The following is a 12,971-nucleotide window of genomic DNA, read 5'->3' as shown; positions in this document are numbered from 1 at the left end:
GTGTTATTAGGTTTCTCCCATCATGGATTGCGTTTCGCATTAGGGCCCAGCCCTGCTGGGTTAACCTGTCCCTGGTAGATCTGCATCTGTCCTCTTGTCTTGTCAAAAGCAAGTGGTGATCTTTAGGGACGGATTTTCAGTAGTGCTTCTCATTTGTCTCTTTCCCTGTTTGAGCTGAGGGAAGTTTTACTGTTGGCCTCAGTACGTGCAGAGCTGGGCCAAGAACAACTATTTTGAGGGAATCCCGTCCCAAACGTTTAGTCTCTGAATGGAAGCTATCTAAAAGGTCTTCCCCTTCCACGCATTCCCAATTGCAAGAGGCTGTTGTTGTGTTAGTAGGCAGAGTCCTCTCTGAAGTGGGAGAGCTGCTGCCTCTCTTCCCTAACACCCTTTTCTCTAGGGCTATGTGCACTTAGTGTTAACGTTATTTCATTTCTATGACACTTGCAGAAATTACAGGGGACTGGCCCACTCATCCTGACAGAGGAGGAGAAGAGGACGCTGATAGCAGAGGGGTACCCAATCCCTACCAAACTGCCCCTGACAAAAGCAGAGGAGAAAGTGCTGAAGAAAATCCGCAGGAAAATAAAGAACAAGGTAAACATTAGTTAGCTTTGCTGGGTAATTCCTACTCATCCTTCATTTAAAAAAATACTGCAACAATTCTGCAGTAATGGTCTGTGGTACTGTGGAATGCTGTAAGATGTCTTTTAACAAAGTGTTTTTCTTTGTTCCTAAACACATCCATCAAATTGTCTGTCACTGTGACAGTGTACCTCTGTCTAGGTATTTATCTGAACACATGAACAATAGAGTATTTAGCAAGCAGGGTATCAAGTTGCTATCGCTTGGCTCCATTTTAAAATCAGTACAATCCTACCCTTATGGTAGGCAAAGACCTCTGTGTTCTTTCCATGGTGATGAAGGTGTTCTTTTCCACTGTTTCGTGTTTTAAAATCTGACTGTGTATTTCAGTGCCGTAGTCTTTTGATCACTGAATTGCATGACCTTTCAATGAATGGTTGATACCAAGGCTGTGGAATGCCCTACAAGTCTTTTCTTTCTTCTATTGTGGTGTGACAGGGAGGAGAGCGTTTTTTTTTCAGACCTGGCCAGCTCACTTGTTCTAGAGGATATTAGCACATATTTGAAGGTTAATGCATTCTGTTATTGGTTTTGCAGATAGAGGTGTAAATTTGCCTACGCTGAATTGGAATTTGGTCTTGTAATATATTTTTTTCAAAATTTTTGAAAGTGACCTTGTGCATTTTATGTAACATTTTCATATAATCAGAGTCGTTTATATTGGCAGGGGTCTCTGGCGGTCCTTTGGTCCAAGTCCTTGCTTTGAAAGCAGGGTCAGCTTAGATCAAGTTGCTCAGGGACTTGTCCAGTCAAATTTTACTGTCTCAAAGGGTGAAGAGTCCCTAGCATCGCTGGGCAACCTGCTCCCATAGAGTGGTAAAAACAAATAAATAGAATTCTTAGCATCTAATTGGAATTTCCCTTGTTGCAACTTGTATTTGATGCCTCTTGCCATTTAGCTGTATGCCTCTGAAAAGACTCTGACATCTTTGTTACACAAGATGGTTGAAGACAGCAATAGGATTCCCTCCTTAGCTTTCTCTTCTTAAATCTGAACAAACCTGGCTTTCTCTGCCTTTCCTGATATGTCATGTGTTCCAGCACGCTTATTATAGCAGTGGCCCTCCTCTGGACTTGCTTCTATACATCCACAGTATTTATTTCAGAGTCACAAACTGTATGCTGTACTCAACTGTGGTCTTGCAGGTGCTGAACAGAGGGGAAGAACCACTTCTCTTGCCCTGCTAGCTACAATCGTGTTCATGTAGACCCGGATCTGGTTGGCTGCCTTTGCTACAGGGGCACATTGCTGACTTATGTTTGACGTGTTCATCAGGACCCCCAGGTCTTTCTACAAAGCTGCTTTCTAACGCATGCATGGGCTTTTCCTTTCCCAGATGCAGGGCATTGTCCTGGGATCATCTTTTAGTATTTGTCCTAGGATATTCTCTCGAGATGAATCTGATTTACTTTTTAACGTTAGTTCTGTAAGAGCAGGGAGTGATCTTTTTCGTACTACTAAGAGGAGCAGTCTTGCTTCAGGATGTGGAAACAGACCAAGTCAGAGCTTTGCTTGCCAGAAATAGAAATGAGAGCAGCACAGAGGCTTGAATCTAATAACGTCAGGGCTTTTTACCAGTTTATTAATTCATCTCTGGTGCTTTTTTTTTTCTATGCAAATATTTGGTGTTTTTCTTCTTTTTTCCTTAGATCTCTGCCCAGGAAAGTAGAAGAAAAAAGAAAGAATACATGGACAGTCTGGAAAAAAAGTAAGCCAGCCTCCTTCCTGTTTCAAGTGGGCCAATAGCTGGACTGGGAAGGGATCCAGCTGTTGATGCTGGGACTGTTTTGTGCACAGAGTGCCAGCTGCCATCTCGTGGTTATGACTGAGAAAAGGCCTTTCTTCTGGCTTCTGCTTGTACATGTGCTGGGGTGCTGCATTCATAACTGTGTCTGCCTGCAACACGTTGCTAACATGCCAACAAAGACTTTAAACCTTAAATAGGGCAAAATCCATCTGCTGTTGGCCTCCCCCTCATGCAACTCTGTTGGCCTAGTGGGTAGGCAGTGTCCAGGGAAAGGTGGATTCAGAGTGAATATATTATGTCTTCTAGTGAGATGGAGTCAGAAATAGGAAGTGAGTGAGTCAAGACTGCCTGGGAAAATAAGCAGGACTCAGGAAAACAGCGTGTGACCCATCAACTTCCCTTAGCAAGAAGGAGCCAAACCCCCAGTTAGTGATTTATATCCCAAATTAATCTTTCTTCCAAGAGACAAGTATTCTAGTATTTCTCTTATGCGCTTCACCAGATGAATTTGTTAAACCCCTTGTACCATCTTTGGTGATACCCTTGATGTAATTTCCTTTTTTTCTTCTTATCTCTTTATAGCTGAATCTTGCTTTCTCAGAGTTACTCTTGTGAAATTCTGCCCTATGCATACAGATATCAAAGCTATTTCTCTTTACCTTTTTCCTTCTTGAAGCTATTCCGGAGGGTCATGTTTGTCTTTTTAGGAGTCCCAAATTTTTTCTTGGACCTCTTATGTGGCATGTTGTATGATAATCTCCTTTAGTTTAGGAGGCTTCCAGGGGCAGTGTGGAAATGAGGACTCTCTTGGGAATTAATCTCCTGGCTTATTAGCCTCCATAAACTTGACATTCAAGGATTTGATTTCAGAAGCATGGCATTTGCTAAATTGCTTGGTCCTTTATACTAGCAATGAAATGCAAAGGAATGCCTTTGCACAAAATATTTGCTAACAACATAAATATAGCATGTTCTGTGACTTTTAAAGTATCTGTCCTATGGCCCAATGCACAGAGAAAGTCTGAGCAGGGTCTTTGCTGTTGCTATTTCAAGGGGCAAAAAGTAGTTACAGCCCATCCTGAATGAGCTGCACCTACTGGGATGTAGTTGAGCACTGTAAGCAGGTGCTCCACAGCTAGTAGTATCTTTTGCAATGTCTTTTACACTATGAAGTATGATTAAAGATTATGACTAAAGTTTGTTAGTGTAACTTTTCATTAAATGCAGGCAAGATCATAGAGCTCTCTGTGAAAGCAAGTTTGGTTTGTTTTACAATATCTCTTTAATAAATGACTGATTCTTTACATTCCTCTTTCTTTCCTTGTCTGTCTCCAGAGTTGAGACCTGTTCAAATGAAAATAGTGAGCTGCGTAAGAAGGTTGAAGTCCTGGAGAATACTAACAGGTAAGGTATGAAGGGAATAAAACAAAACCATAGCATGATATTACAGTGAAAAGTGAAAATCTGGAAGTTAAGAGATCAATTGAAATGTGAACAGTAGCTGTATCTGATGTGGTTAATGTAAAAGAAAGACGACGAAAGCCAGTTATCATGATTGCAGTGTAGTGTAAAGTATGGAGGCTTTGATGTCAAGTCTTAAAACTGTCTCCCTAGCCTGTGATGCGCTTGAGAAACCTTTCAGCACTCTTCTTTGAGTTCTTCCACTGCCCACAGAAACATAATTAGTGATACATAACAAACAAAAAACTATGGCTCAACTCTCCAAATTATCTTTATTTGGTGAAAGACTGTTTTGACAGGAGACCTTGACCTGGAACATGACACTGCCAGAAATTACAGTGCTGAAGCTCAAGAGTTATTATTAATTCCTTCTGAACTACTAAATATCGTTGCAATTATTGTACACCCTTCTAACGATCTCACACCCCAGAATTTCCTTCATTTGGAGGGGAAAAATCAACTTCTTGGTTCTTCGCTTCTGAAGAAATGGGTGACTCAGTGGTGGCTTTCTCAAAGGACACATGGCAGAAAATGTTGAATAGCTGAGCTTTTAATCGGATGTTAGCTGAGAGTGGAGTGTCAGTCATGGCTTATGCTTGGGGTGTTCTCTAATGATGGCAAATTCCAATGAGTAGGTACTAGATAAGCCCACTGTTAACACCTTCTAGTTAGAGGCATTTGTAGTGATGGTTGAATATTACCATTGAACATGATGGTAGCACTGAAGTGTGGGAGGAGGCTGGGTTTTGAAGATAAGACCCACGATCAAGGAAAATGGCCCTAGAGCTTGTCTGGCAGCCAATGTATTGCTAATTGGGTTGCATGTGTTGTTTCTAATCTCCGGATCCAATCTCTCATTTCATGGAGCCAGACCCTGTAGCACTGTAATTTGCTGGAGAGTGTCTCCCACACACTGCTCATGCATAAAGACATCTGCTGCTTGTTTGAAGAGAGCCAAGCCATTTCTGTGCCTCTTGTATCTTCCTCCAGGGTTTTACATAAAAGAACCAGGAATTGTTCTGTAGGTGGGGATTAGGGTTTTCTCTCCCAGGATCTGTCCCAGGAGGTGCTGAAGCCAGCTGCTCTAAGGAAAGATGCAGCTGTGGATGAACCACTCAGGGACAACATTTTGTCAAGCCTAGAGTTGTTCTTCCGAGTTCAGCTAAATTTGGTCAGCTGTTTTCATGTCTGAGTTGTTGCAGATGCGGTCACGAGCACAGCTTTGTTGGTATTGTCCATCCTTTTAGACAGGACTTTTAGCATCTTCTCTATTGTTTGATGATCTTAATTCTGTCATGCTACATGCTCTAAAAATATTTAGCTAAGTGATGTTATCTCCAAATCCTTCATACTTTGGGTATGCAGGATGAGCTGCATTGTTTTCTTCCCTCTGCAATAGCATTGATATTGATTTGTAATCTCCTGCAGAGAAGCAGATGTTCCTGACCCTCTGCACAGAAATTCTTATAATTCATGGCGATCCTGGTTTGGCTATTTAGATACAAACTGTATCTAAAATCTGTTAAGGCTTCAAATTGAAGTACTGAGAAATTTGTAAAAGTGCCTGCTTTCATTAAGCCTGAATTATGTAACATACCACATTATGTTTTTTTTCACCTTAACCCCAAAGAGCCACTTTTCTTATTTAGTGTATAATTGTGCAACTATCTCATCCAGAGAATGGTTCCAGGCCCTTGTTTAATGTACATTATCCACTTCCTACGATGAATTAAAAATGTCTGGTTTCCTCATTGGTATTTGCACAGAGCCTTGATGTGGCATCCAGAAACTGTTCCAATGTTTCAGAACCTGTCTTCACAGCATCCTGTAGCTGGTACTTCTATCTCCCATGTACAATCAGGAATCAAAGTTCAAAGCAGTGATGGTCAAAATTATGCCATGTCAGTTTATTCTTGGATGCCCAAATTTATATGTTTGGGACTTTACTTCTCAAAGTACCTAGCACACACTCATACACACATGTATCTTATTTAATATGCCCAAAGCAGAGCCCCGGTTGACTTCAGTTGCAAATTTGAGTGTTCAATGCAGTAAAAAATGAAGATGTCGTTGAAGGTATTATCTAAAAGTAAATCTACAAACATCAGAGCTGTTCTTTTGTTGTGAAAAATTGTAAAAGTGGAAGAAAGATAAGACGAAAATAAGAGCTGTGATTACATGTAAAAATGTTCATGCATTCGAGTGTAGATGAGGACAAAGTTGGTTTTTTACCTTGTTGGGAAATTGAACTATAGCTGCTTACCTAAAAGTTCTTGCACATGTATGTACTGTCAGTCAGTATCATGTTTTTATAGTCTGGCTGGAGTTGAGAGGAACTGAAGGGCAATTTTCAAAACATACAACTATGGAACAGCAGAGTTTCCTTTTGGTATGTGCAATCAGTTTTTTAGAGCATGTTATTCTATATATAGAACATATTTGCACAGATACATACCTAAGACTTCAGGGAAACCCTGCTTGCATTTCAAAATCTGGCTCCAAACCATGGAAACACTAGAATTTCTTCTGGTAAAAATGTTCCTACATTATTCTCAGTAACATGAAAAAATTTAGAAGAATCTTCCTGAGAGACTGCCTTAGCCTGAAATTCTGGATCTGAAAAGACGTAATGTAAAAGGTGCAAGTGTGGTCAAAAAATTTGCATCCAGAAACATCTCCCCTGACATTCATGCATCTTAAAAGGCAAGGCAGGAGGCTGGGGATCAAGATGCAGGGGAGTTTTTAATTCTTGTTACTCTGAGTGGGTGACTGCAGCATTTTTGGCACCTTTAGTATTAGAACACTAGCATATGTTTCCTCTCCTAATTTATGTGACTCAGTCCCTTAAAAGAAACCCATCCAAGTTCCTTTCTAGGCAGTTTTCTCAAAATTGAGAATCACATTATTACATGCGTATCTGTTATGTCTTGTAGCCACAAGTGTTCCAGGCTCTCACTGGTTTGAGTAGCGTCTGAACATGTGGGGCACTGCTGTCCTAGAAAGCAAAGGGTGTGAGAGGAAGCTGGCGCCCAGAATTGAACTGACCTGTTCCAGTCACCAAGAAGGCTTGATCCACTCAAGTTTTGGCACTGGGACCGAAGGCAGAAACTGCCAGTGACCTAGGGGGTTGAATGCGGTCTCTGACATCAGTGTTGTTTAGCTGGGAGCCATGGCTATGTGGGCTTAAAGACAGTATTGAAACATCTGGTACTGTGTATGACATATGAGAAGTACTTTTGCTTTTCACTTCTGTTGAGTCTGTATTTATAGATACAATGATGATCACTTTTCCTGGAGAAATGATAGACATAGGATCCAATTAGCATATGGTTGAGAGTGTCACACATGGACAATGCATGCAAGTAGCTGCTAGAGTTGCTCCCATGGAGTAGTGGCTAGCAAGTTGTGTAGATCACTCTGACAGGCACCTTAAAGGCAATGGCTTTCTAAATACAATTGGGATGTTCTTCCATTTCTCGTGCTCCTGCTCAAGCTATTGTACAACTCCAGTCATCTAAAGATCAAATTGCATATCAGTCTGACCCACCAAGGGTTTATCAGCACCAAAGCTGCCAGACTTCACTGATTTGCTTGGCTGTTCCTTTATTTGAGGCTGGTAAAGTCATTTTACCAAGTCATTTTCAAGGAGTGAAGGATCTGGACTTAAGTTGCAATGAGATATCTTGCACTTCATTTCAGGCTACCCTTATAATAGTTGACAAAGTGTGGCAGCCCTGGAGTGACTCCTTGTTTTCAAAGCAGCAGGACAGTGTTTTCTTATGCTGAAACATCTTTGATGAAAAATTGTTGGATTTTTTCTTTGTAATTCAAATGAGAAACAATCGTGGATTTTTTCCTGCTTTGAGGTATTCTGGTCTTTCAGTGAAAACCTTACTTTGGGTTTTGCTCTTTCCTACAAATGGGACAGGCAGAGAAGGAATCTGTGTGTAGAGTTGGAAGACAGAATAATTTTTCTCTCTCCTTATCGAAATTAGGTTTTGTCCCTCACAAAGTAGATAAATTCTCTGAAAAATCTTGATCAAAATAAAGTGTTTGGTGTCCCCTAGAAGCTGTCTTTTTTTGTTTAAATTGATGTTGGATTTTAAACATAAACACTGAATTGAGGAAGCCTCCCAGGTGGCTAGGTCCTGGAGGGACAAATTTTCTCTCCTTAATCAAAGTGTCACAGGAAGCAGAGGGGTAGCCTTGACTTGTTCCTTCCTTTGGTAGTGAAAGGGGCTCTTCTGAAGATGAATACATGAATGTGCACATGAAAACAAGACATCACAGGCAGAGTGAATTTGCTGGCAGCGTGCGGAAGGGAGAGCAGGAGTCTTCAGTCACTTTACAGCTTTCCTATGAGGTGCTTCCATTGGCAGAGAAAAGCGTGAAAGCACGTTCACACCTCCTACGGAGGTGACCCTCTAATTGAATATCACTGGGAAATGTGTCAGACACAGTGACAATAATCCCTGTGGGTGCAAACCCCCTTATGCACGCTGCCTTGGGATTGCATTTTCTCCTGTTAGGACTTAGCCATAGGTGGTGTGTTTCACTAAAAGCATTTGTGGCCTTCCTGCTGCTGTTTAGAGGGAGCATCTTCGCTTAACCTAAGTTCCTGTTCTGCAGAGCAGAGAGCTGCTCCTTTTCCCTCTCATAGTCCAGATCATCCTTGCAGCCGTCCAGTAACAATGAAGACAGCTTTTGCTTGGGAAAGATCTTTTGACCTTGGAATCCAGTCTTCCACCAAGGAGTGCCCTATTTTGGCAGTGGCAGGGTAAACTGGTATCATCTCTGAACAAACAAACTTGTTTCTTGCTCTTGCCTTGGCTTTTGCTCTTAGTTTGAAAATGCACCTGTAGCCTGTCAGCTCCCAACACTGAGTTCTTGTCTGCTGAGAATCAGGCAGTAGCTCTGCTCAGATAAATAACTTGGGGGAGGAAGACATTTTATATGAAGGTAGTTGGTAAATAAGGTGGGTGATGAATGTTCCTCTGTGTATAGGAGACCTCAGAATACCTGCCTAATTATACTTTCCAAAAAGAGAGCGTTTTGGAATCAGCTCTCTGGGCCCACTCTGCCCAGCAGGTTTTTTAAATCGGGCACAAAAAGGCAGAGATGAGCAAAATGAGGAGAATTGCCTCTTCTCTGTTGATTTCCTTACCAGCCATTAGCTGTTTTCTCACTGACGCCTCCACAAAAAGTGGCAAGAGTGATCAGCATTTCAAGGCTGCTGCTGCTGCTGCCAGCCCCTGAGCTGGGGAGGAGGAGAGCTCCTTCCTCCTCGCTCCGCAGAGCTGTTCCGTGTCCAGCCCAGTGAGTCAGGCCTGAAACAGGGGGAAAATTTAGTCTTCTATAATAGCACAGAAATTGCAGGGTTAAAAAGGCATTGCTTTATAGCATAGCTGGTGGCATATGGTGGGAATACTGTATGCTGCACGTTCTGTGCTGGAAAATGATATATACCATGTACGCAACTCTTGGTGACCCCTATGCCATGTAGTGGATGGGAGGAGGAATTGGGGAAAGATGCAGAATTAGAATGGTCTCATTTACGTGATGGACAGTGTTTTCATCTCTTAATTTGCCTGTGGTCTCTCTAATAGTGAATAAAGGACTGAATTAGACGAATCGCTTTCTTTTTTTAAATATTGAGTTGCAGAATAAACCATACTCTCAAGAGCATGCAAGACATCCTTCCTTAATAAGTTGAGAAGTATCTGCTGGCCCAGACAAATCTGTGCTGTGAGCATGCCTTGTGCTCATTTCAGAATGCATTCCTGAAGTCCTTGAATTCATTAAACCCTAATTAGCAATGAGCATTGATGATTAAAAAAATCTATAATAATAGGCAGACAAGTGTATATTGAGCTGTGAAGGCACCTCTGGGTCTGTCCTACAATTAGCTTTTAGCCAGTTTGATCTTAAAATAATCCTTCTATTTTCTCTGACATCCTAACCTTGTCTCTTGCTTTAGCATTTGACATCATAGCCTCCGAAGCTCGTTGCCTGGAGTTTTGTGGGGGTTACCCTCCGCAATAGGTTGTGAGACTTACAGGAGAAATTAAAAGTAAAGTTGGAAACAAACAGCAAAGTTAACATCCTGATGCAGAATTGTACTATATTTGACTGTGTCGAGGGCAAGTATTTGGATTACTCTTTGTCTGTTAAAAAGCTTTAATGAAAACGAAATGAAAACTGCTGTGAAAACCATATATCAGTCATTCTTTGAGATAATTTCCCATGTAAATTACTAATATCCTAACTGTAGTGATTGATGATGACACAGCAAAAGAAAAACAGCCAGAAAGACAGAACACCCTCCTGGTCTAGGACTATTGACTCCAACCAGAACAGAATTGCCATTATGGTTGGGACCCCTTTGTGGTTGGGACCTCTGAAAGACACAGTCAGAGTAGTCACTTCAAGCATCTGTGATTTTTGTCAGCTCCTGGAGGATTTAACAAATAGCAATGAAGTGCTTTACTTAATAAATGAATTTATGAGAAATGAAGTCTGTGCCTATGTCTAGCTTTAAGACCTTCTCTTTGAAAATGGTCCAGCATGGGGTCCAAACCACTGTACAGCAGGTTTTCAGAAAAACGAGGTAGCTGTATACCTCTGCCACCAATTAGAGCAGTTATAAACTTGCTTCTGCACCTTTTCACATAATGTTGAAACTCCTGCTGAATTCATGACACAGAACCAGGTTGTATATGCATCTAGTCACTTGCACGTAGAGCAGTTTCAGTTTGTACGCTTACCAGAATTGTTTCTTGTAGAAACACTGAAAATGCATTTTTTACTTATAAGAGCCTTTTGAAAGTGCTGAAGAAGTTCAGGGACATCCGTTGAGGGAAAGCCAAAGGATCTTTTTGAAAGGTCTGGTGGTAATACATGTAAAAATTTTGTAAAACTAAAAACATTCCTCGCTACTAACTTCAAGGGGAGGACTTTAATGATCTGTACCTTGTCATAAATGGTGTATTACTGCCAGGTGTGGTATTTGAAGCAAAAAGATGTTTAACCAGCAAGTAGATCAGTGCATTTGATGCTTGTGTGTTGTCTTTTCTTTCCAGAACACTTCTGCAGCAGTTGCAGAGACTCCAAGCCATGGTTGCTGGGAAAGTGTCCCGTTCGTGTAAGGCAGCTAGCACACAGACAGGGACCTGTCTTATGGTGAGTGTCCCTAAAGCTGGGAATTGTAGGGGAATGAGAATCTCTTTCCACTGCTCAAAGGCACATCCCTTGTTCTGCGAAGCCCCTCACTTGCAAATTCTCAGCTTGGGAAACTTCTTTTCAAAATCTGACAACTGATTTTGAGGAAGGTGAAAATCCTGGCTGATGAAGATTAACGGTTGTAGGAAGGCATTAAATTCTGGAGGAGACTGGGCCTGTGCTTTTGATTGGATGCTGCAGTGATGAAAGAAGGAGCGCTGCTCCTTTGAGTGACCTGTTTCATTATTTCCTACAATATTTTATGTGAGAAATGGTGTCTAGAGTTGTAAAATGAAAACGATGGTGACCTTTCATGCCTGGTTCTTTTGATACCAGTAAAAACAAACTTGCTTATCCAAATAAAAATATGACTAAAGCTGTAACTCTACCTCTGGCCTATTTAAGTAATAGTAGTCAGGATAAGAAAAGGATTAAAATGAATTTTTTCCTTTTTCCCTCCTTACATTCAGCCAGGAAGTTCCCCTTTATACTAGTGCTATAAATTGATGGAAATGATTTTCAAGGCCTAAGTTGTTCTCCTAGTCTGCCAGCCTCTCTGTCACTTCGCCGCAAGACTGGGGCCAGCAGCAGAAATAACCTTGGAAATTCCCAACAGCATCTGTAAAACACATGGTGGTTGTGTCTGCTTTTCCACTTTGGGAGGAAATAAGGCTATAGGCCAAAACGGTGGCAGACATTGAAAACAAACTCCAGCATTGAAATCTGCCCTTTAAAACACTGAATTGTTATTGTGTATGTACCTTTGCTAAGAGACCCTGTATGTAGTGATGAAAATGGCCTCAAATGATTTGTTTTGAAGAAGTATCAGATTTGCATTGTGTTGATTCTTAGTTTTGATGTGCGTGTGTGGGCCAAGAGCTAGTGCGCTTACCTCTTCTGCATCTTCCCTTTGCCAGATGGTGGTGCTGTGCTTTGCAGTAGTTTTTGGCAGCTTCTCTCAGAGCTATGGGCCATATCCTTCTGCTACAAAGATGGCGTTGCCCAGGCAGCATTCCTCACCAGAGTCCTACACAGACTCCATTGGTAAGTGACAACTATCCCAGTCTTGCTTCCTGCTTGGTTGTGCTTTGACACTTGTTTTCCACCCCCATCCCTAACCCTCTCCTCAAGCACCTCTTGCTTTTCTTCTCCTTAGCGGGCCATTCCTTGATATACCTGTGTCTTTCAAAGGACAGCCTGGCAAGCTGTTCTGGTGGCAGAAGACTTCATAGACATGGGCAAAGCCTTTCCCCACTAGCCTGCTTGGTACTTCTGTTTAAAGCAGTTTTGTTCTTGTTCGTGGAACTAAAGCTAGTGGTCTGTAAAAGGTAGCAGGATTTCTACTCGGTAGTAAATGTTCGTACTGTTAAAATGCGCAACTGGTATCAGCTGGTGTGTCCTTTGCCAGTGTCACCAGAGTCCAAGGACTGAGTGGGAAACTGTCAGTATTATATACCTGTAATGAACCGGTTGCTTGCAACGTATATTATCAAAGTGATTGTTTCATTTTGTTCTTGTTTTGGGAATAATTCAGAGCTTTTTGATCCCTACCTAGACCATTGCTGTGGTATCTTTCCTCAGCTATCAAATTACAAGTTAATCACTATGAAGAGAAAAGACCTTTAGTTCTTTAGTTCTGCTCTGACTGTTTCCATTTCCTGAAATGACCAGGGATGTTCTCCGAGCTGCCTGTTTCTCATCTCTTTTTGCCTTCTGTCTTTGTATGCAGTGAGGTCAAGGAGTCTGCTAATTTATGAAGAGCCTCACCAACTGGAGGAGTCGTCAAGCCCGATCTCCTTTGCAGATCGCAATGACGGGCAAGCAGACACCTCCAAGTACACAGCGCTGTCCCTGGAAGCCGTGCCAGGGACACAGCAGGATGATATCATGCAGTTCACA

The 12,971-nt window shown here is 41.7% G+C and overlaps 1 protein-coding gene across 1 annotated transcript in view; it reads left to right on the top strand.

Annotated features, from left to right (window-relative positions):
- CREB3L2 (cAMP responsive element binding protein 3 like 2) overlaps positions 1–12,965 on the top strand; it is a gene marked incomplete at its 3' end in the record, with an annotated part of 76,228 nt that extends 63,263 nt beyond the window's left edge. The window contains exons 6-11 of the mRNA XM_082309581.1: positions 451–597; positions 2,296–2,354; positions 3,729–3,797; positions 10,934–11,033; positions 11,990–12,116; positions 12,802–12,965. Of these exons, the coding sequence (XP_082165707.1) occupies positions 451–597; positions 2,296–2,354; positions 3,729–3,797; positions 10,934–11,033; positions 11,990–12,116; positions 12,802–12,965 (666 nt within the window). The remainder of the gene's footprint in view (positions 1–450; positions 598–2,295; positions 2,355–3,728; positions 3,798–10,933; positions 11,034–11,989; positions 12,117–12,801) is intronic.
- Positions 12,966–12,971: the final 6 nt, after the last annotated feature.

Source organism: Platalea leucorodia (genome assembly GCF_965183815.1).
Source record: "Platalea leucorodia genome assembly, chromosome: 4".
Taxonomy (NCBI): Eukaryota; Metazoa; Chordata; class Aves; order Pelecaniformes; family Threskiornithidae; genus Platalea; species Platalea leucorodia.
The sequence above is the reverse complement of the archived record's forward strand: the minus strand, read 5'-3'. Positions and strand labels throughout refer to the sequence as shown.